This window comes from Sphaerodactylus townsendi, linkage group LG11 (genome assembly GCF_021028975.2).
Source record: "Sphaerodactylus townsendi isolate TG3544 linkage group LG11, MPM_Stown_v2.3, whole genome shotgun sequence".
Taxonomy (NCBI): domain Eukaryota; kingdom Metazoa; phylum Chordata; class Lepidosauria; order Squamata; family Sphaerodactylidae; genus Sphaerodactylus; species Sphaerodactylus townsendi.
In genome coordinates, this window is record NC_059435.1 from 10,509,811 (window position 1) to 10,534,293 (window position 24,483).

General features: G+C 47.0%; 1 protein-coding gene across 1 annotated transcript in view; it reads right to left on the reverse strand.

Annotated features, from left to right (window-relative positions):
• ABCA13 (ATP binding cassette subfamily A member 13) overlaps nt 1-24,483 on the reverse strand; it is a 155,970-nt gene that overhangs the window by 11,970 nt on the left and 119,517 nt on the right. Inside the window, exons 14-16 of the mRNA XM_048511828.1 lie at nt 20,612-20,746; nt 7,671-7,774; nt 6,317-6,409 (exon numbers count right to left, since the gene is read on the reverse strand). Coding sequence (XP_048367785.1) covers nt 6,317-6,409; nt 7,671-7,774; nt 20,612-20,746 — 332 coding nt within the window. The remainder of the gene's footprint in view (nt 1-6,316; nt 6,410-7,670; nt 7,775-20,611; nt 20,747-24,483) is intronic.

Genomic DNA, 24,483 nt, shown 5'->3' on the forward strand with positions numbered 1-24,483 from the left:
AATTAGTAACCTACTCTCGGGAACCTGCGAGAACCTGCTGGATCCCACCTCGGGGGGGGGGGGCAAGGGCACCGATTCTCAGTGCCTGATTTGTCATGTACAGCTAAAATAGTGAAAGTGAGTGGGGGGAACGGGTCAAGATTCAGCCAATCCGAACACAGGAAATGGAGGCTTCTTGCGAATGCGTGAAAGAGATTATGGAAGAGTTTGTGGCGCTTAAACGGTGCTTATGGGAAAGTCCTGAGCTTGTGGGAAACCATTTGGGGCTTCCCTCGCCAGCCCTGTCTTGAGCGAAGGACAGAGCAGGGCAGAAGCGGGCAACTACAAGCAGGGAGAGAAGTCCGCAGCAGGTATGCTCCCCGGCTAAGCCATGGAACATTAGAAAGTACAAAAAACAACCATAAGCGATCAAAAGACATATTACTATCGAATTATATTAGTTAAAAAGGCGAATGGCTAAACACGCTGAGCCAGAGTTGGGTGAGATTGAAACACATCCGTGAGAAAGTTTTGCAGAGACCCTGTCATAACAGTAATTAAGTGGGGTCAATTCGCACGTGACTTATGGCAATTTCTTGCTGGATTTTCTAGGTTTGCCATTGGCTGCCTCTGCTGAGCAACCCTGGTTTTCCTTGGTGTTCTCACGTACTAACCAGGGCCAACTCCAGAGGTGGGATCCAGCAGGTTCTCACCAGTTCCCGAGAGTGGGTTACTAATTATTTGTGTGTGCCGAGAGGGGGTTACTAATTGGGTCTGCTTTTCCGTTAGAATTTCCATTAGGTCCAAAAATCATAAAGTCCTGTTGTTTCCTATGTGGCTGGTTAGCAAAGGTAGAAAACGAGATAATTCTCCCTGTTGGGCTGTTTTAAAAACATGTTTTAGAAATATGGTAAAGTTCCTTGTTTAAGGAAAGTAGCCTTCTTTTGATTTCTAGAAACAAAATTAAGTATTTGAAAGTATTAAGTATTTGACAGGCAGTCAATGAGAGGAGAAGTAGTTGTTTCTGTTGGCAGTAGATGATAGGACTTGCTAGAATGAGTTTAAATTATGGACAGAAAGATACCAGCTGGAAATTAGGAACTTTTTTTTTACAGTAAGAGTTTTTTACAGTTAACAGAGAAATTATTAATGCCCTGCCCCGGAATGCCCAGCCACACCCCCGTCGTGCCCCGCCCAGCCCCATTGGCATTACACCACTGTTTGAATCCCACCACCATGAGAACCTGTTACTGACATTTTTGGATCCCACCACTGGCCAACTCTTCTTAGCTTCCACGATCTTATAAGCTCAAGTTAACTTGGGCCCTTTCACCACTTACCTTAAGCCCCGCGCTACTCTCCTCAAGTAGCGTGGGGTCCTGGGGCACTCCCCACTACAGGGGCGGTGACAGTGCAGCCGTGCCAACGCTGCTGCTCTCGCGCCCCCTCAGTGCGCGGCATCCCTGCCGGTCCTCAAAATGGCGCCTTTTGATGACGCCGCGCAGAGCGCGGGGTTGTGGGGACGTCTGGCGCGCACCAGAGATGTCGCAGCAAAGGGCCCACAAAGGAAAGTGGGGAAAGGGTCTTGGACTGCTCAAGCTTCTAGAGTCTGTATACCGCAGGACCTTCTCACCAGCAGCAATACTATTTCATTGCTGCAGAAAGGAGTTTATGAGAGCAACATGCAAGGAGTAGTGTGGTAGAGAATCTTTTCGCCTGACTGCACAGAAAGGCCATGCTAGTTGGTTCTCACCCACTCGCTGACAATCATTCCAGCTTCTTACACCCTGTCTGCTGTTTTTACTTAATATGGATCTCTTTTAAAGGAAGGGAAAGGGCCGTGCCAGTTTCTGCCAGACCTTAAGTAACAAATCTTGCTTATAGAACCAGGAAGCCTTAACAGGCCAGCACAGAAAATTACTCCAGCAGGCATTATGTCGACAAGCGAGAATTGCTCTTCAGAGAGATCCTTAGCCAATCATTCATTCTGAAGGTTTGTGCTTTGGTGGCCAGCAATAAGTCCCCTATTTGTGTTTCTAATCGACTTTTCCTGATTATTGTTATATAGGTGGAACTATCTTGGCCACAGACATTTCACTCCAGCCCTTAAAAGCGGATTAATTGTTCTTTCCAAGGGTAATTGTTTCCCCACGTTGTGCCGAATGCAAACTTCAAGGGCAGGTTTTGCTGATGGGCCAGAAAGGTTCTTGTTCAATATCGCAAAGGTTGAATCAATAAAATTCATCAAGCACAAATCAGAGAATGCTTGTTCCAGCTCGGCTTAATAAGGCAAGCTTTCTCACGCTCGCACCGTGTAGGACTCTGCCGCCATGGCAAATATACCCAGTTTTCTCTAACTTCTGGTCCTCTGCAGTTTCAAACAGTGCAATGCAGTGCTGCACTAACTACATAATAACACAATGTTCTTTGTGGTGAAGGTGTCCTTTTAAAAAATGCACACGAGATGTATGAATAAAGAAGAAGAAGAAGAAGAGTTTGGATTTATATCCCCCCTTTCTCTCCTCCAGGAGACTCAAAGGGGCTTACAATCTCCTTGCCCTTCCCCCCTTACAACAAACACCCTGTGAGGTAGGTGGGGCTGAGAGAGCTCCGAGAAGCTGTGACTAGCCCAAGGTCACCCAGCTGGCGTGTGTGGGAGTGTACAGGCTAATCTGAATTCCCCAGATCAGCCTCCACAGCTCAGGCGGCAGAGCTGGGAATCGAACCCGGTTCCTCCAGATTAGATACACGAGCTCTAAGCCTCCTACGCCACTGCTGCTCACAGGTTCAGAAATCCGGAGAAATGACTTACCAACAAGCTAACTACACTGGTCGCTTCTGAGTTTTGTAGGGATACCAAGAATGCAAAGATCACACTATGTTTTTTTTTTGTGGCACAAAATCCCTGACAATCGGTAAGTACAGGATCATTTCCAGTGACTTTGGAAGGCGGTGTGTGGTAAGGGGACCCAAGAACTCTTGGATGAGGGGAGATGATAAAAGGCTCATGAGCTCTTGGGGAGGGGGGAGATGGTAAAGGGACCCATGAGCTCTGACCAAGCAGCAGGAAGTGGCAGGAAAGCTACCCTTTCTGTTCCTCCAGCGATGTACTTCACGACAAAACACTCATGATTCTTAGTGGGAAACATGACACAGCTTTAAGCCACTTTCAGAGCACAACAGACATCCATATCTTAAAATGGAGGTCCACATATATGGTTTAGAGATATGGCATATATTGTTGAAGACTTTCATGGCTGGAATGAAGAAGAAGAAGAAGAAGAAGAAGAAGAAGAAGAAGAAGAAGAAGAAGAAGAAGAAGAAGAAGAGGAGGAGGAGGAGGAGGAGGAGTAGGAGGAGGAGTTTGGATTTATATCCTCCCTTTCTCCCCTGCAGGAGACTCAAAGGGGCTGACAATCTCCTTGCCCTTCCCCCCCTCACAACAAACACCCTGTGAGGTAGGTGGGGCTGAGAGAGCTCAGAAGAGCTGTGACTAGCCCAAGGTCACCCAGCTGGCGTGTGTGGGAGTGCACAGGCTAATCTGAATTCCCCAGATAAGCCTCCACAGCTCAGGCGGCAGAGCGGGGAATCAAACCCGGTTCCTCCAGATTAGATACATGAGCTCTTAACCTCCTACGCCACTGTGTAGATCGTGGAAATAAAGGGGGATACTTTGCATCTTGTATGGAATGCTTCAATGTCTTACGTATGTGCCACTGTATATTGCTGGTAAGACTCATGGAGCATACAGAATGAGGATAATACAAAGACCAGACAGGAAGGAAAGGAACAGGGTGAATCAGTAAGCATATGCATTAGGTACACAGAAAGGGAATGAGTGGAATTGTTTAAGAGCTAACATGGTGTAGTGGTCAAGAGCAGGGGGACTCTAATCTGGAGAACCAGGTTTGATTCCCCACTCCTCCACATGAGTGGCAGACCACTTATCTGGTGAACTGGATTTGTTTCCCTGCTTCTCCACATGAAGCCGGCTGGGTGACCTTGGGCTAGTCACAGTTCTCTCAGAGCTCTCTCAGCCCCGCCTACCTCACAAGGTGTCTGTTGTCGGGACAGGAAAGGAAAGGAAAGAGTTTGTAAGTTGTTTTGAGTTTACTTACAGGAGAGAAAGGCAGGGTATAAATCCAAACCCTTCTTCTTCTTCCGAGAGGCAAAAAAAAATGTTACAAGAGTTAAATTTCAAAGACAAACGCTTACAGTTGGGTTTCTTTTCCTTTCCAAAAGTTAGCAGCTTCTATTATCCTAATAATATGAAACAGAAATTCCAGCAGTCATTTAGACAGCAATGGTGATAAATCCAATCACTGAACTGTGAAATAGAGGGAAGTTGCAATCTCGCACCAACTCCACCAAGTCACTGTCTTGTAGTGACAGCTCTTTAATAACTGTCAGCCGGTGGAAGGGAAAATAATGAATAATCAGGCTGGGACCTAGTAGGCCTCCACTGAAGAAAAGTCCAATTTAGATGCTGCTCCGGCCACACGTCCAAAGCTCTTACCTCTGCATGAGGTAAGATACTGCTAGTGCCCTGTGAATGGCTAACAGGAATGTCCTGGTCCTGTGAATAGGCTACACGTTTGGAAAACTCTGCACGCAGTTGGGGTGGGATGGAACTGTGCAGTGGTGGGATCCAAAAATTTTAGTAACAGGTTCCCATGGTGGTGGGATTCAAACTGTGGCATAGTGCCAATGGGGCTGGGCGGGGCACAACGGGGGCGTGGCCAGGCATTCTGGGCAGTGGTGGGATCCAAAAACTTTAGTAACAGGTTCCCTCGCCAGCCCCCCCTCAGCAAAGGGGGCAGAGGCGTACCTAGGCAAACCTGAGCCCTGGACAAAACCTGAGTTGGATGCCCCCCCCCTTGCGCAGCCACCCCACCACAACCCTCCCCAAATTTTTTGTACCAGGTCATTTCTAAATCATCATCACATTATAGAAAATGCCCCCACTCACAAATCTGAACACAGCAATGGTGAAACACACAGGTTCTTTGATAGAGACTGGTGAGATAAAAGGTACGAAAGGCTGAGAATCCATGAATTGCAGTACCTGAAAGGGATTAACCCAGTTCAGGGAGTTACATTATTAGTCGCAATTGCTATATGGAACCTTCACGTTCAAAGGCAGTATGCCTCTCGGGGAGGCGAGGGCGTAGAGATGGAAAAGCAGACCCAATTAGTAACCCCCTCTCGGCACACACAAATAATTAGTAACCCACTCTCGGGAACTGGTGAGAACCTGCTGGATCCCACCTCTGGAACTGTGTTTCCTGTAGAAGTCATGCCGAAACCATGGCTTGTGTCAGAGGCTGATTCCGCGTGGGCAAACAAAGAGGGAGATCTTCTACCATAGCACGAACCTGGCAATTCTGGAACGCTTTAGTTTTTACCTTTCCAAAGCAGCCTGAGCTTCCTTTCTAGGTTAGGATCTTCTGTCCCCCCACTCTTCTTGATTTTGTAACATCTGAGCTGATGAAGAGTTCTGGAGAACTCAAAAGCTTATACACTGATACGTGCCATTGGGTTGATCTTAACAGAGGATGTTGCAAGGATTATGCTGTAGATCAAAATGGGTGTTCAACAAGTTCTGGGAGCTAGACATGCTTTCCCTGAAAAAGCTTCCTCACCCACCCAAAAAGTTGCATAGCAAACTACTCTGGAAAGTAAGGGGGATTTTAAAAAACAACAATGACTACGGGCCTTTCCCCACTTACCTTCTGCTGCGCACTACTCGGGCCAAGTAGCGCGGGGTCCCACGGCACTCCCCACTACAGGGGTGGCAACAATGCAGCCGCCCCAACGCTGCCACTCTCGCACCCCCTCAGCACGCGTCATTCCTGGCACTCCTCAAGACGGCACCTTTTGATGACCCCACGCAGAGCGCGGGGTCGTGGGGAAGCCCGGGCGCGCGCCAGAAATGTATTTCCAAAATAGTGCTGAAGAGGAAAAGCTCAAAAACTAGGAAAGCACTGAACTAAAGCAGATCTTTGGATCCTGGCCTTATTGTCTTATTGTCTGAACAAAATGCAAAGAAAGTCAAGTAGATAACAGTGGCTGACCAAAGGCAGAAGACTCTTTAATGTGAAAGAGGTTATTTTAACTCAGGAATGAGAATAATATGTGCCATTGCACACTTATAAACACAGCCTCATTTTCCACTTCCCTGTACTTGCCATCATAAAAATAAGCATTAAAGCAAAATTTCATACATATTTTAAATTTGGCAAAATTCCAGAATTTGAACTTTGTATGTCTTCAAAAAGAATCAGCATATTTTAAAAAGTATACCCTGCTTAAGTGGGGCTAGGGTTCAATACAATACCTGTTTTTGATATGTTGGGGAGAGCCGAGGCACTTGAAACTGCCGTTTACCATGATAGCCAGACGTGTGCAAAGGGCTTCACACTCTTCCATGCTAGGTAGGAGAATCCAAAAAAAGGGGAAAAAAGCAAAACGCCAAATTGTCAGGATCCAGGGGAGAGATTAATGGCCAAGTTTAATTAAAATGTGAGTTGACTCTACAGCACAGACGGAACGAGGTGCGTCACCCTGTGTTTCTGGGGCCATGATTCAAAGGCAGAGGCCAACGGGTTATTTGTAATTACAAGATGACAGTTGGCAGGGTCCTATAAAAATGAATGGCCAGTTCCTCGTCTGGTTCCAGATGGATAAGCCCAGACATTACAAGCACCTGATTATTACAATAGGCACATTAATTAACTTCCCTTTGCCAGCTTCAGCTGAGATGCTGGGTTTTTGCTCCACCCTAAAGGTCATAATTTTGGATAGACAGGAAGCAAATTTCTGGTGCTGTCAAGGATGACGTAACTGTTTATCCTGGAGTTGAAAGCTGCTGCTTTATGTCACTCCACTGGCAAGTTAAAGATGATGTTCTCTGACCATGTGTGGAGTTCTTCCCCAAAACACCTCTTTTAAGATCCTCAAGATGCTTTATTTGTGCTGTGCAGAAAGGGGCCAAGGAGAGTTGTTTTATGCCATGTTACACACTCCTACAGTCTGTCTCAGAAAAAGATGTTAGGAGGGTTGTATATTTCTCTGCCACAGAACTCAACGTGCAAGAACATGCCCCCCCTCTTAAATAAAGTCTCTTAAATCCTCTCCCCAGTTTCTCCCTGAAACCCAACACTTCATTTCTTCCCCTTTTTAAAGAAATTGGCAGTCTGTTTTAAATCCATTCCATTTTGATCTGAGAAATTTGAAGAAAGGAAGGGTGAAGAGTGGGGTTTGGCAAAGTTGTAATCTTTTCCCAGACCTTCCTGTCCCCCTGCTAGAGACACATACTTCGGTTTGTGAGATTAAACAACTGTGAGGGCAGAAGTCACGGAAGGGCGCAGGGAGAGAAGAGACATCCTCCTCTTAAAAGAGAAATAAAAGAGAATAAGATTCTTGCGGTCAGAGACTCAACCAAATGTTATTTCAGTGACAGCTGTTTTGAGATAGACCTCACTTCATTGGCTACCTCTGACTGAGCACGATCTAGTTTCTTCTTGTAGAAACAAACTTCAGTTAGCTTTCTCAGGACCGCAAGAATCCTGAAGTGATATATTTGCACTTGGCAAGAAGCTGGACAGTCCCAGCATCCAATGCCTTGAACAAACAGCTTTAACCTTTAACCCTTGTACTTCATTACCTGCCGACAGAAGAAAAATATGTACCTGTGGGATGTCAGAATAGCAGCACAGCCATCCTGGACTTCCATCTTGATTGTATTCCAAAGGAACCTCTTTGAACAGGGATCCATTCCAGAACTTGGCTCATCCTACAAGGAACAGGCATATCAACACTCAAAATAAAGGGGGAAAGTCCAGGAAGAATTTTGAAGGGGAAGAGAATATGCGAGTTTGGCTTCAGTGTGCTTTTTTTGCAAGCACACAAGACATAGCATGCTGCTCTATGCTGTGACTACCAGGAACTCACTATGAGAAGCAAGGATCTAACGTAGGCCATGCAAGCCCATTTCTACAGAACACATGTCCCAGAGAAAGTGGGTGTTATAAAACAGGGTTGCGAGTTGGAAACTACCGTGTTTCCCTTAAAATAAGCGCTATCATGATTTTTCAGGATTTTTGGAGGAGGCTTAAAATATAAGCCCTACTCCAAAAATAAGCCCTACCGTGGTTACAGATCAGGATGGTGTGATCCAACAGGGGCTCCCTGCCAATGAGGATGCAGCTTGCATCACATGTGACTGGGAAGCAACGGGGCTGACGAGAGCCCGCCTTCATGAATTGTGAAGGTACCGTATTTCCCCTAAAATAAGCCCTACCCCGAAAATAAGCCCTAATGCATCTTTTGCTGCAAAAATTACTATAAGACCCTGTCTTATTTTCGGGAAAACACGGTAGCAGGAGTTTGTGGGACAGGGACTTGGCAGGGCACTGATGGCCAGTGGCGATACATCACTTCTGGGGAAAACCGGGAAGCGTCATCAAAATGCTGAAGGAATTTCTGGAAAATCTGTGGTAAAACCAAAGAGTTTTCACAGTTCCTAGAATGCTGTGATTTCACTTCTGGGGACCTAGTGCCACCCCGTGATGGCATTGTATATTTCCCCCCTCCTGCTGGCAGTTGGAGTGTTGATGGGCAATGGGAGCTGAGGCAAAAATCCTAACAGGGTACATGCAGTCACTAACATACTCCTAGAACAGTGATGGCGAACCTATGGCATGGGTGCCAGAGGTGCCACTCAGAGCCCTCTCTGTGGGCAAGTGCAAACAGAGTGCCCCCTCCCACATCTAGGCTGGCCTTGGCCACTGGGTTCGATTATTAGCATTAAACCTAAGACCTAGTTTTGGGGAAACAGTGTAGGTAATCCTGTTAAGCGCCTGTTAAACCCCACTGATTTTCATGCGAAGAACTAAAGCATGATCCTTTACCTGGGAGTAAGCTCTGTTGCTGGCAATGGGGCTTGCTTCTGAGTAAACCCTCCTAGTGTCATGATTCACCCATTGGAAGAGTTGCATGGTTGCTTCAAAGGAAAGCCATTGACTACCACCAAGCTTACTCCTGAGTAACGCACGCCTCGGAGCCAACCGTTTTTTCTAAACTAAAACCTCAGTATTCAGGTTAAATTGCCATGTTGGCACTTTGCGATAAATAAGTGGGTTTTGGGTTGCAATTTGGGCACTTGGTCTCGAAAAGGTTCTCCATCACTGTCCTAGAACTCTGCTGGTCAGACAGACTTCTTGGCAGGCTGGCTCTGAGATTTAGGAGGATCCCACACAAGATACCTCCCCAGTGGGCCTCCTTGAATGAAGGAGGTGGCCAGAAATGGGTTGCTTTCTGCTGGGTTGCTTTCTCATGTTTCATTCATTCATTCATTCATTCATTCATTCATTCATTCATTCATTCATTCATTCATTCATTCTTGGATTTCTACCCTGCCCTCCCCCGAGGGGCTCAGTGTGGCAACAACAATATAAAACTATCACAGTAAAAGCATGAAATATGAAAACAACTAATAAAATTATAAAATTACCCAATTTCAGATGGCATCTTACTAAAATCTAATATGCCCCCCCCCCCCCCCCGGAAGGCCATAAAGACAGATGTTAACCCGGCTGACCAGCAGGGAAGTCCCGGCGGAATAACTCTGTCTTACAGGCCCTGTGGAAGCTGTTCAAATCCCACAGGGCCCTGATCTCAAGGGGGAGCATATTCCACCAGGTGGGGTCCAGGATCAAAAAGGTTTAGGGCTGGCTGGATATGTTTAGGGCTAGGGATTACCAGAAGGTTCCCCTCCGAAGAATGGAGGGGCCTGCCTGGGCAATATGAGGGTCTAAGACTGCTCATGGCCTTAAAGGTCAGAACCAGAACCTTGAAGATAACCTAGTACTTGATGGGCAGTCAATGGAGATGGAAAAGGACACGTACTTAGCCTTATGATACTCAGCCTCGGCCAGAGGTGGGATCCAACAGGTTCTCACCAGTTCCCGAGAGTGGGTTACTAATTATTTGTGTGTGCCGAGAGGGGGTTACGAATTGGGTCTGCTTTTCTGTTAGAAATTCCATTCGGTCCAAAAATCATAAAGTCCTGTTGTTTCCTACATGGCTGGTTAGCGAAGGTAGAAAACGGGATAATTCTCCCTGTTGGGCTGTTTTAAAAACATGTTTTAGAAATATGGTCAAGTTCCTTGTTTAAGGAAAGTCTCCTTCTTTTGATTTCTAGAAGCAAAATTAAGTATTTGAAAGTATTAAGTATTTGACAGGCAGTCAATTAGAGGAGAAGTAGTTGTTTCTGTTGGCAGTAGACAATAGGACTTGCTAGAATGAGTTTAATTATGGACAGAAAGATACCAGCTGGAAATTAGGAACTTTTTTTTTACAGTAAGAGTTTTTTACAGTTAACAGAGAAATTATTAATGCCCCACCCCCGGAATGCCCAGCCACGCCCCCGTCATGCCCCGCCCAGACCCACTGGCGCTACGCCACTGTTTGAATCCCACCACCATGGGAACCTGTTACTAAAATTTTTGGATCCCACCACTGGCCTCGGCCCCTGATACCCATTTGTTCCTCAGTATTCCTATTCCCTTAAAGATCTCTTCTATATGTCACAGAGACTTCTAGAGAACCGCCCCCCTCCCCACCTTGGCAAGCTGGAAGCAACAAGAGAGACTCTCAGAGACTGAGAATAGTGCTGTTCCTAGGTTAGTTGAGCCTCCGCCATCCATGAGGCATCACAGGATGCCCTATCTTGTGAGTCATTAAGTGCCAGACAGGCCTATTCAAGCAGAAAGGCTTCAGCGCCAACATATCTCATTTCCCCCCGCTGTCTTGAGACATAAAGTAGCTCCCTTCAACTAGCAGGTACTGCAAAACATTCTGCAGGGGCCGACACATTCAAGTCTCTAGTAACCCCAAGCAGAGACGGGATGACTGCAAGACATCGGATGTGAAATCAGCTCCTGATTAATTTTTGACAGGTATTCTGGTGACGACACAAACCCCAAGTTTTCTTCTAGGATTCTGATTTAGAAGGCTGTTTTCATACAGGGTTTAGCTTTCTGCCAAAGGAAATAAATGTGGGTTCGGACTTTAAATACAGGTTTTCTTCCATGCTAAGAGTCCATGCTAGGAGGGAGAATTACGTAGGGGAGATCTCCCAGAATTGCTATTCATTCATAGACAACAGAGGCCGTTTCCCCACTTTGGTCGTTTCCCCTTTGCTGCGTGCTACTCTCAGTGCGTGTCATTTCTGGCGCGCGCCCGGGCTTCTCCCCACGACCCCGCACTCTGCGCGGGGTCATCAAAAGGCGCCAGTTTGAAGAGCGCCAGGAATGACACGCACGGAGGGGGCGCGAGAGCAGCCTCATGCTCGAAGTTATGTCATTGTGTGTGCTGATCTTTCAGCTGGCTGCTTCTAGAAGAAGAAGAAGAAGAGTTTGGATTTATATCCCCCCTTTCTCTCCTGCAGGAGACTCAAAGGGGCTTACAATCTCCTTGCCCTTCCCCCCTCACAACAAACACCCTGTGAGGTAGGTGGGGCTGAGAGTGCTCTGAGAAGCTGTGACTAGCCCAAGGTCACCCAGCTGGCATGTGTGGGAGTGTACAGGCTAATCTGAATTCCCCCAGATAAGCCTCCACAGCTCAGGCGGCAGAGCTGGGAATCAAACCCGGTTCCTCCAGATTAGATACACGAGCTCTTAAACTCCTACGCCACTGCTGCTCCTACCTGCCAATCAGGTGAGCTTTGGTGGCGGCAGCAGGAACTGGTGGGAAATGGCCAACCATTAGCACGCCCTTGGGAACCTTACCAGCTTAGCTCCCTCTCCTCTGTCAAACCCTGCCTTTCGGAGACTCCGCCCCCCCAAATCTTCACAAATTTTCCAAGCAAGACTGAGCAGCCCAAAGAATTTCACCCACATCTGTGGCTGGCATCTTCAGAAGCATGTCAAGGTAGGTTGTGTTTCTCTCTGTGACACAGTAGGGCGTGTTTTGTGTAGTTGAGTATCTGTTTTGTCCACCTCTCAGGTAAGACAGCAATGAATGAGGTGTATTTGCACGTGTGTAGTCATTTGAAGTTGCATTTGTATATGACCTGGCGGTGCTTTGAATGTGTGTGACCAGAGTGAGGCAAGGCTGTGTGTGTGTGTGTGTGGGGGGGGGGGTGTTATCAAGCACACAAGTCAACGTTAGATCAGGAGACAGCAAACAGAAGTGCGAGCTGAAGTCAGGATAGGAGGCATGCAAGCAGGAGCCGGAGCACAGCAAAATCAATGGTGCAGGCACAAAGGAGAGACATGCGCATGGCAGCTCTTCCCTTGGTCTCTTTTAAGCCCGGCAGCCAGAGATGAAGTGCGCTTGTCTCATGCATCTGACTGGCACCTGTGAGCACTCTCCATCGCGGCTGAGGCCTGGTTAATGCTGAGCAGCCAAACAAGTGCTGCGTCTTCTCTCTAATCTGGAGAACTGGGTTTGATTCCCCACTCCTCCACCTGAGAGGCAAAGGCTTATCTGGGGCGATTCCGCACATGAGTAAAATAGGTTCGACCCAGTTCCCTGAGAAGGGTACTGACCTAGGTCGAAGCCATTGTTGTTCCCCACTGCAACCAGCTTGATCCCAGCTCGGAGGGCGGAATCATCCTGTGCCTCTTTGCCGCTCCGTTCCGATTGGCTACTGTTCTACGCCCATGTTCCGTCTATCCCCACACATGTTATAAAAAAAAATGCCACAGGAATGGAGGGACGAAGGTGGCATTTTTTTATTGGCTAGCTGTACGCATGCCCGAAACGCTCAGCTGTGATTGGCTGAATGGGGGACTCCTGGCACCAGAGATTCCGCACTTTACTGGAATCGAGCTGAGTTTGAGCTTGGTTCCCTGAAAAAGTAGTAGTTCCCAACTGGAGTCGGAAATTTGACCGTTACACGGGGCGAAGCTGGTACAAAACCACGTCGATCCCAGTGGTTGTGCGGAGCACTTAGGTCAAATGCAGCTCGAACTTAGGTCGATAACGCAAGTACGGAATCGACCCTGGTGAACTAGATGCGTCTCTGCACTCCAACATTCTTGCTGAGTGACCTTGGGCTAGTCACAATTCTTCAGGCTTCTCTCAGTCCCTCACAAAGTGTCATTGTGGGAAGAGGAAGGGAAAGGAGTTTGTAAACTGCCTTGGCCTTGAGTCTCTTTATAGGAGAGAAATCCAAACTCCTCCTCCTCCCTGTGCAGCCTTCTTTGGCACTGCTGGCAGGGCTCAGGAGAAGTGGGGGAAGGGCATGCCAGTCTGGGGTCCCCTGAATCTGGCGGGACTGAGGTTTTCTGTGCTTGTGCCTGAATGAGGGTCTTCTGCACTGGTGTCTGGCTGAGGCTGTGAGTCTGCTCCTGCATGGACTGCCTCATCTTCCTCTGGCAATTCTGCTGGTGGCTGAGGAAAGGGTGTGATGCCAATGCCAAATTCATCATCTGAGGAGTTCTCAGTGTTCCTTGGGCCAGCTAAGCCCAGCTGGGCCATGATAGGGGGGGAGGATACTACCAGGTACTACAAACTCCCCTTGTGTCATTTTCTGAAATGAGTCACACATTTTCAAACCACCAGGATGCGTACAAATGCAACTGCAAAGGAGCTCCACCAGAGACACGTAAATGTGCCTCAGATCACTGGGGCAAGTACAAATGAAACTGCCAATGAGCTAATGGCCGTCTTAAACAGGTGCTGGAGAACCTGTGGTCCTGTCTAAGGCTTAGAGTCAGTCCTATAGTCTGGTCTCTTGTTCCATCATCCCAACAATCCTGCTAATGATGGACAACCACCTGCCAATTTGTTCTGGTGCCTGCTAACACTGAGGCCGTTTCCGCACAGCCACGGTGGGGGTTGGGTCGGTGTACATGACGCCGACCCAACCCCCCTGGGATCGTTCGCACGAATGGTCCCAGATACTACCGGGACGATGGCGCTGCGCTGCGCCGTCGCCCAGTCGACCTACCTTCTCTGCGACCGTCCGGCACATCGCCGAGGCCAGGGGACACGGCCCCCTGCCTTGCGCGACCGCTCCGCTGTTGCAGGGCAGGGGGGCGTGTCCCCAGGCCTTGGCAACACGCCAGACGGTCGCAGAGAAGGTAGGTTGACCAGGCACAGGGGGGAGGAATGGCGCCTTCCAGCTGCTGCCGTTCGCAAGGCAGCAGCTGGAAGCCGCCGTTTTCCATAAACCTTGCTCGGGAAGTGAGGTGGGGAAACGGCGGCTTCGCACTGCTCGGGAGGCGCAAGGGCGGCTGCTGCGCCCTCCATGTGAACAGCTCCCTGGGGACGGCATTTTTGCCGTCACCAGGGTGCTGTATTAGGCCCGTGCGGAAAGGGCCTTAGATAGCCAGTCAGTGGAAGCACACTGGCAAAAGGGAGGGGGAGCAATCTGCGTAATGATGTCATTTCCAGTTTATGAGGAAGTACCAGGATTGCACGGAGTGGGATGCTCTAGCACTTTTCTCCAAAACTTTATGGAAACTACAGAGTTTTAGCATGTCAAATCAGAGTTAGCAACCCTAGCAGATGGGGAGCTCTATTTGTAGTACTACAGGATTGCATGGGGTGGGATGTTCTAGCACTCTTCCCCAAAACTTTATGGAAACCATAGAGTTTTAGAGTGTCAAATCAGAGTTAGCAGCCGGAGCAGAGGGAGAGCTGTACAGCTACCATATGTAGTACTTTGTAATACTATAGGATTGCATGGGGTGGGATGCTCTAGCAGTCTCCCCCAATACTTTATGGAAACCATACAGTTTTAGAGTGTCAAATCAGAATTAGCAACCCTAGCCGATGGGGAGCTGTAAAGCTACTACTATTTGTAGTACTTTGTAGTAAAACCACTTCTGTATTTTTTTCCTTGATGCTTTACTATTCAGGCCGCCCGCCTATATTTTACTCTCCCTTTAAAGCCTTCATAAATACACACTCCTTGAAAGTGCAGGTCTTAACTGGCATGAAGAATCCATTGAGTTTAAACAATGGAGAGGCCCTGCTTCAAAAATAAAAGGCTGGGAGTGGGGAGTGGGGGGGGGGGCAGGATTACAATTGAAGCCACATCTGTGATGGGGGTGGCTCTCTCAGTGAGAGGCAAATTGAGTCGGCTACCTGCTGGCTGACAAGCTGCCGTAAATAGATTAGCAGCCAGCCAGAGCGTCTTCTGACATCAAGGGAAGTATGGACTTAAGAGGATCACCTTCCCTTGGGCTGCTAGTTCATCCAGGACAGTTTGGGCTTATGGTAGAAGGAAAGAGCATTCCAGCCCTAAAGTGGGTCACTGCTAGAGGGAAGGATGGAGAAAAAGTCAGTCTCACTCATAAGTCAAAAGCGCTTCCCCACAATGCTCCCAAGCAGGGGCGAAATGCCCATTGGGCAAGGTGGGCAGCTGCCCAGGGCATCACCCTGTGGGGGGGCATCAAAATGCAGGGTTCGTTTTTGGGTATTTTTAATGGTTTTCTATTTTTGGCCTGCAGGGGGCGTGGGTTTTTAGGCTAGCGGCACCAAATTTGCAGAGTCTCATCAGGAGACTGTCCTTATGCTACCTCCCAAGTTTGGTGAGGTTTGGTTCAGGGAGTCCAAAGTTATGGGCTCCCAAAGGGGTGCCCCCATCCCCCATTGTTTCCAATGGGAGCTAATAGGAGATGGGGGCTACAGTTTTGAGGGTCCATAACTTTGGCCCCCCTGAACCAAACTGCACCAAACCTGGGGGGTATCATCAGGGAAGTCTCCTGATGAGACTCTGCAAGTTTTGAGACTGTGCCTTCAGAAATGTGCCCTCCCCCCAGCCTGCAACCCCCATTGACAGCAATGCAGAAAACTCAATGCAGAACAAAGATTCTTGGGCAAATTTCTGGGATGTTCCTGCAGGGGGTGCATTTTTGGATGTATCAGCACCAAAATTTCAGGGTATCATCTGGTAACTGTTCTGATGGGACCCCCCAAGTTTGGTGCAGTTTGGTTCAGGGGGTCCAAAGTTATTGGACCCTCAAAAGGGTAGCCCCATCTCCTTAGCAAAGAATGTTTCCAAGCTCATTCCATATCTGGAGAAGAACGGCAGGATTGATCACAAGTGATATCTAAAAGCTGGAAAACAGCTTAGGAAAAAGATCCCTCAACCATTACTGTGGCCTGTATATTTTAACGAGAAGGAATAAATGGTACGATAATGTACAGAGTTGCTCTCATCCAAACCAACTTCAATGGGTTTCGATGGAGACCGGCCCCGGAAATCGCTTAATTTTTTTTTCTTCTCTTTTAGAGCTTGCTTAATACAAAATAGCACATTACAGCTAGACAACTAGGATTTCGGGAGGGGAAAACTGTGGATGAATTTGCAGCATTGTTATGGAACAGACTTCTGATCTGAATTTAAGCACCCGGAATAAGTGAAGATCACAGCCTCTAATAATTAGCTTTGCTGCCTTTTATTTCATGTTCTTTATTGCCAACAAATTCTTTGATCAATGTAAGGAAAAGGATCCTCTTTATGTCCTTGGCTTGTTTACTTCTTTGTTTTTTATTTACTTTAATAAGGATATTGTTGGTCTCTCACCCCAGCATAAGGAAAGAACTAGTGACAATTGAGGGCTGTGGCAACCTATTGGAGTCAGATCAATTGTTCGCCCATTTCCTTGTCCCCTATCCCTTGTTCTGTGTTTGGCGCCACCCCAATAAACTCTGTGTTTTATAGTGGAGTGTTGATACTGTATGTTGTTGTGATGTCTGGGTTCTGTTGGTGGGTCTTCAGTCTGGTCTGTGGAGAGGTGTATGGGACTGGCACTTTTGATGAGTTCATTTGGACTACCCTATTGATAAGACCCTGAATGTTTGTTGCATTTATCTGTCTTTTATGGACAATTGTTTTATTGTAATTTGGTATGCCAATAAAGGCTTGTCTATGTGTAGTCTATGTGTAGAAAGAACTAGTGGAATTGAAATCCAAGGAGACCTTTGTGAATCCATGTGTGCTGGGTTGGCTAGGAATATCTTGATTTAGGCTACAGCTGAGCATAACAATAAACGTGCTGCCTAGAATGGAAATGTTATATCTAGCCTCGAGTGTGGCGAAACATCTCTGCTCTGGCCGCATCCCTGCCTTGTCTTAATAACTCCAGAGCAGCGGCTATGCGTTTGTTCTTCAAAGATGACAGACACAAGGTCCCGTTCATTTTTATCACTGAAAGGAAACCGAAAGTCTTCAAAGGAATGAGAAGAATCTCACTGTTTCCTCACAGGCAATGCAGCCTGAACTCCGCCAGAACCCGGCTTCTGTTTTCTTCCTCCCCACTTGTCAGCCTTTTGAACCTTTACTTTCCACACTCTTGTTCTTGACAAAACAGCAACTGTTTTCTTCGAATGAAGAATCTTTGGAGTACTTCTCAGCTCTCTCTTATTCTCATTAAGTCCCGGTTCTTGCCAAATCTTGCTGTTCGCCGTTGATCATTTTTCACTGTCCTCCATTTGTCTGCCTGCTTCTTATTTTCTTCATTTATTATCGCAACATTCTTCTCACTGGTTTTCCTATTTCTCCTCTTCTGCATATCGAGGCTTAAATAATCTAATACATTCAGCTCACCTTGAAGGCAGCAGGATTCCTTTTATCTTCTTCATTTTCATGGGTTTCCCCTTTCTACCTTTCATCCCCCCATGGTCTTGTTCTTCTGTCATTTCAATTTCTCTATGCCGATCTTCCAGTGTGCTGTGGGGGTTAAGAACAGTGGACTCTAATCTGGAGAACAGAGTTTGATTCCCCACTCCTCCATATGAGTGGCATATAATCTGGTGAACTGGAGGTGTTTCCCCGCTCCTTCACATGAAGTCTGCTGGGTGACCTTGGGATAGTCACAGTGTGGGGAGAGGAAGGGAAAAGAGTTTGCAAGCTGCCTTGTGTCTCCTTACTCAAGAGCAGGGGTCCCCAAACTTTTTAAACAGGGGGCCAGTTCACTGTCCCTCAGACTGTCGGAGGGCCGGACTAAAAAAAAAACTATGAACACATTCCTATGCACAAATGATTGTAAAATGTTTGATTTCACCTTTCAGCCTTTCTGTCATGGTCTATTTTTAGAACAGTGACCAAAGTATGTCAAGTACAGGGTGGGCTCCAAATATTGTTGGGGAGGCTGTGGAATACCTTCCCCTGTAAAAAAAAAAGCAGAACTTTCCCAATGAAGCATTCCATCTAACCCAGGATCAGGTATCTTCCTGGGTTCTTTCCTCCCTAGCAGCCAGCGAGCGATTCGCCAGCCTGGCTGATGCCAATGGGAGTGAGGCGGAACAGAAAGCTTGAGAGCAACACATGGAGTAGCTGAGAGGGAAGGGCGGAGCAGGCGTTGCCACATGTAAGGTTTCCAACTCTGGGTCAGAAAATTCATGGAGATTTGGGGGTGCCATCATGTAATTGCAATCAACAGCCGTTGGGGCCAGTTCCTCCTCTCCCTCGAGCCCCCACTGCACGTGAATGGAGCCATCGCCGCCATGCCTGGTGGGCCAGATAAATGCCTTCAGGGGGCCACATTTGGCCCCCGGGCCGTAGTTTGGGGACCCCTGCTCAAGAGAAATGCAGGGTACAAATTCAAACTTTCCCTCCTCTTCTTCTCCTCATGCCCTTTCCTGTATAAGTACCAGTCTTCTATAAGTCTAAGATTATGATATGGAAAAATGTATTTCTTGAGTGTGAAGGTCACAGTGTGAAGGTCACACTACGGAAAACGAGACAGAGAGAAAAGAGGAACTAAAGGGAGGAAAGAACAGGGAACCAGGCCTGTGGTAGCCAGAAACACAGGATATAGACGCATGTTTGTGCCACATATAGAATTAGCTGATTTCCTAATAAAAGTATTCTATGCTCGCTTAGCTAATGCCTGCATGTGGAAAGCCCCTGATGTATCAAGGGGATGTGTGTTAAAAGCTGATTGGTCAGACTGTGAACCTTGTGCCCACTTGAGGGGTGGGCAAGAGGGCAGAGCAGGGGCCTTAAAAATGAGCTGTGCTGCGCCACAGACTTTAGAGAGCCGCACCCACCAAGGTGCCCTCTCTCCACGTCTGCAGTCGTGTCTACAATAAACTGCTTACTGCTGACCGCCTTGTTTGTGAGTATTTTGGGGCAGAAAATATTCCATAACAATTACACTCTCTATCTCCCACCTGTGACCCTTTTGTCTTGTACTTCCGAAATGCACCTCAAGCTGACATTTGATTTTCCTTATCCTTCATACTCCTCTGTTTATCATTCCCCTATTCATGTTCCTCACCCTTTTCTATTTCTCTTCTCCCTTAATGTGCCTTTTTAAATATTTAGGTTACAAATTTGCAGGTGGAGTTTTCTTCAGTGGTGGGATCCAAAAATTTTAGTAACAGGTTCCCTCGCCAGCCCCCCCCTCAGCAAAGGGGGCAGAGGTGTATCTAGGCAAACCTGAGCCCTGGGCAAAACCTGAGTTGGATGCCCCCCCACATGGGCAGCCACCCCACCACGATCCCCCCCAAAATGTTTGCATTTCTAAATCATTTCTAAATCATCATCACATTATAGAAAATGCCCCAACTCACAAATCTGAACACAGCAGTGGTGAAACACACAGGTTCTTTGATAGAGACGGGTGAGATAAAAGGTACGACAGGCTGAGAATTAATGAATTATAGCGGTACCTGAAAGGGATTAACCCGTTCAGGGAGTTACATTATTAGTTGCAGTTGCTATGTAATGGAACCTTCAAGTTCAAAGGCAGTGGCCCTGCCTCTGGCGAGGGAGGCGAGGGCATGGAGATGGAAAAGCGGATCCAATTAGAAGCCCCCTCTCGGCACACACAAATAATTAGTAACCCACTCTCGGGAACTGGTGAGAACCTGCCGGATCCCACCTCTGGGTTTTTTCCCTCCCCCAAACAAAATTATTTAACATCTAGCAATTCTCTTTCTAAATAGCAAAACATCATAGTTTCATCATCACATGCTGCAGCACCAGGTAGAACCTTGCTCTGCGTTTGGAAGTCAACTGAGCAAGACGAGCAGAGACAGCCACGTGTTTGTCGTAACATAAAAGTTGGTTGTAAATAGAATGTTAAAGAAGTTGTGGGGTTTTCCCCCGTTGAACTGTTTTCACAGAGCCCCTAGAGGATGGGGCGGTATAAAAGTTTAATAAATAAAATAAATAAATAAAAATATTACATGTGTTCACTAATAAATAGTTCCCTCTCAAATAGTATTTTGTTTAGGATTTTGGCTCTTTCACACATGCTAAACCAGGGGTCCTCAGCTCATGAGCTCCGAAACTTGGGATCCTCAGGTCACATCTTAGAAGCCCACCTGTTGGGTTCTGCCAATTGACCATGCTGGCAGGGGCTGATGGGAATTGTAGTCCATGAGCATCTGGAGTGCCGTAGGTTGGCCCACCCCTGCTTGCCACTTTTCCCAGCATCTTGGGAGGATCTGCTGTTACTGCACATCCCTAGAAAGCAAAGAGCATCTCTCCTGTTTCTCTTCGCCTGCCTGCCAACAATTGGATTTGGAGAGAGCACAGCTGGGCTTGTGTGAGTTACAGCCAACGTCATAGTTCAACAGAGTTGCTTCTAAAATAAGGGAGTGAGCCATATTTTTCACACATTTTCTAAAGAATACTGTAGTGGAGCTTCGCGGTACATACCAGCAAAAGGACGTGGGGCTTGCCAACCAAAGCCAAGGCTGTAGACAGCTTCCTCTTGGTCCCACCACTGTAGGTCCTCACCAGCTCACTAGCCTGGGCTTCCAGGTGCAGCCGACTAACTAGTTCTCCAGCCACCTGCAAAAAGAAAACAAAAACTGAGGCCTTATTGAGGAGCAGGAGCTGGAAAGGGAGTCCCTGAATATTCCTTCTTGCCCCCCAAAATGACCAGGGCCTGTGCCCATTAGGAAAGATGGCTCCATATCATTCAGGCAAGCGATTAAAATAATAGCTTGGATGTTCAAAGAGACAAAAAAATGCAAACATTAAAAACAAAGGCAAGGGTTGGTTGTTGTGGGCGTTCTGGGCTATGTGGCTGTGGTCTGGTAGATCTTGTTCCTTTTTTTAATTGTATCATTTGAGTTTTACAGTTTATAGTAATTTTCTTCTTCATACATTTTCAAACAATACTTTTTCCCCCTTTTCTCCCTCCCCCCATTGTTTCTTCTTCATAGTTTTGTCACACAAACAGCAGTAAGTTCATTCTCTGTAGCCTCTTCTCCCATATTTCTTCGTTGACTCGAGCTTCTTTCATCCAGTCCACGTATATTATCCATATCTTCAAAATTTCATTCTGTTTATCTTGCCACGTCTTATTTTTGGTTAGTATATCGAAAATATCAAGTGCCACTTGTTCCCAGGTATATTCTAACCAGAGCCCTTTGGGGATGGGGCGGTCTACAAATCCAAATAATAAATAAATAAATAAATAAATCTCTGAAGTGTCCATTTTTTCTTTTCTTTCCAGCCCAAGGCTATTGTTGCATGGGCTGCTTTGATCATTATTTTATACATATAACTATATTGTTTGTCCACCCTTCTGTCTTTCATTACACCCATGAACATTAAGTCATTATTTAAATCAATATTTATCTTCACCAGTTTCTCTATATATAACAATACAATTGTCCAAAAAAGTTTTACTTCTGCACATTCTATGGTAGATCTTGTTCCTAACCCAGACCACGGCCACACAGCCTAGAAAGCCCACAACCACCAGTTGAGTCGGGCCATGAAAGCCTTTGACAATATGAAGGCAAGGGTTCTTTAAATAATTTAAGGCACCGTTTGCAAATCTTCATTTTTCTTTCAACTGTAAAAAAAATAATAATCAGAACACGTTGAAGAATCCCAGAATTTAGATGAATGGAGATAAAACTGATTGCATTGTTTTGACTGATCATCGTCGTGAGAGCCAAATTGAACTAGCAGTTAGTGGATTAGGATCTGGGAGATCCCCAATGGAACGCCTGCTCTGCCCAATGGAATGCCTTGCTGGGTGAGCTTGTGTCAGTCATGTACACTCGGCCTCGCCTACCTCATGAGGTTGTGTTGAAGATAAAGTAGAGCAGAGGAGAACAATTTAAGCCACTTAGTGTACCCATTGGGAAGAAAGGTGAGGTGTGAAGGAAACAAACAAATGATCTATTTCTTTCAGTGGTGGGATTCAAATAATTTAACAACCGGTTCCGGCGGTGGGATTTAAATAATTTAACAACTGGTTGTTTACAAGCTCCATTTTAACAACCGGTTCTGCCAAAGTGGTGCGAATCTGCTGAATCCCACCACTGATTTGTTCCCAATAACATAATTCTACACGCACAGAGAGTCTATTGAATCTTTCGCCCTCCCACCTCCTTAACACACTGATTATTCAATTCAACATAACAACACATCCAGCTATTACCAAAGGAAGCATGTTTGCATTTCCCAGAAGCATTGTGTCGCCCTGCTCTTCTCAAAGCTCCAGGCAAGAAGAAGAGGAGTGAAGAGTTTTGGATTTATATCCCCCCTTTCTCTCCTGCAGGAGACTCAAAGGGGCTTACAAACTCCTTTCCCTTCCCCACTCACAACAAACACCCTGTGAGGTGGGTGGGGCTGAGAGAGCTCCGAGAAGCTGTGACTAGCCCAAGGTCACCCAGCTGGCGTATGTTGGAGTGCACAGGCTAATCTGAATTCCCCAGATAAGCCTCCACAGCTCAAGCGGCAGAGCTGGGAATCAAACCCAGTTCCTCCAGATTAGATACACGAGCTCTTAACCTCCTATGCCACTGCTGCTCCTAGTAGGCAATTCAAGCACTGGGAAAAGAGATAGTATAACAGTGTCCCAGAAAACAGCCAAACTTCTAGATCTGAGGAATGAGAGCCTTGATTCTTGCATTTTACATCCCCAAAACCTTGGGGGTCTCTAAGGTGCTACTCAAACCCAAAGGGATGGCTGATGATTTTTTGCACTTTTCTAGTGTTTGAAATCCTAGCTCTATTGCACTGCACTGCTTATTAGGTTGCTTCATACCATGTTTACACCACGAGTCTCGAGTACAAAACTGATCAATAAATAATAAAGCACAAATAAATAAATAATAAAGACAATACATACTGGTGGGCTGACCACCACTGTAACTCATTGCCCTCCCCACAATGAAAAAGGGGCATTTGCAGCTTGTTTTGCATCCTAATGGGTTCAAAACTAGATGTAAATACCCCCTCTCCGAATCACACTAATGGCTAGGAACGCAGAGAAAACAAAGGCTTGTTTCCCTTTTAACAACACACAACATTCATAAATAAAATCTTGCTGGAATCAAGAGTCAGGTGAAACGGTGAATCAAAAACAAACAGCCAGGGGAGCCCGAGGGCAAACTGATTTTTACCGCAGAAACATTTGCCGTTTCGTTGCCGGTTACTCCTATTGGTATGCAGTTGGGGTTGGAATTCAGATGCTATTAAGGTTCCGTAATGCACCATAATTTATAACGTACTGAAGCACATCTCCAGCTCTTTAAATACATTGAAAGAGTAGAGTTTATGTTAGACAACAAGGAAGCACCTGTCATCACTTGGTACCGCAATTGATCTCCGGGCAACCTAGACCAGTGGTGGCGAACCTATGGCACGCATGCCAGAAGTGGCACTCAGAGCCCTTTCTGTGGGCACGCGTACACAGAGTTTGTCATGTGGGGGGGGGAATTGCCCCCTCCCACACACACATCTAGGCTGGCCTGGGCCGCTGGACTTGATGTGCATGCACCTCAGCGAGCAAGGAGGACTTGGCTGGCGGGCCTGGTGCCTGTGCTCCAGGTGGCTGCTGCCAGGGGGGGGGGGAGGCAGAGGCAGCAGAGATGCTAGAGAGGTGCAGAGCGGTGCATGTGGGACTTGCTGCAGGCTACAGCAGGCTGGCCCCTGCTCGAGGGGGTTATTCAGGTTAAATTGCCACGTTGGCACTTTGCGATAAATTAGCGGGTTTTGGGTTACAATTTGGGCACTCGGTCTCGAAAAGGTTTGCCGTCACTGACCTAGACTATCTCTGCTCCCTGGGTGAAAATGGCTGCTTTGGAGGATGGACTGTATGGTATGATACCCTGATGATGTACCTCTCCTCCTCAAATCTTCCCTTCCCTAGGCCCCATGCCTGCAAATCTCCAGGTATTTCCCAATCCAGAGCTGGCAACCATATCTTACCTACATGGAAGCTTTCATAGGAACATAAGAACAAGCCAGCTGGATCAGACCAGAGTCCCTCTAGTCCAGCTCTCTGCTACTCGCAGTGGCCCACCAGGTGCCTTTGGGAGCTCACGTGCAGGATGTGAAAGCAATGGCATTCTGCGGCTGTTGCTCCCGAGCACCTGGACTGTTAAGGCATTTGCAATCTCAGATCAAGGAGGATCAAGGTTGGTAGCCATAGATCGACTTCTCCTCCATAAATCTGTCCAAGCCCTTTTTAAAGCTATCCAGGTTAGTGGCCATCACCACCTCCTGTGGCAGCATATTCCAAACACCAATCACACGTTGCGTGAAGAAGTGTTTCCTTTTAT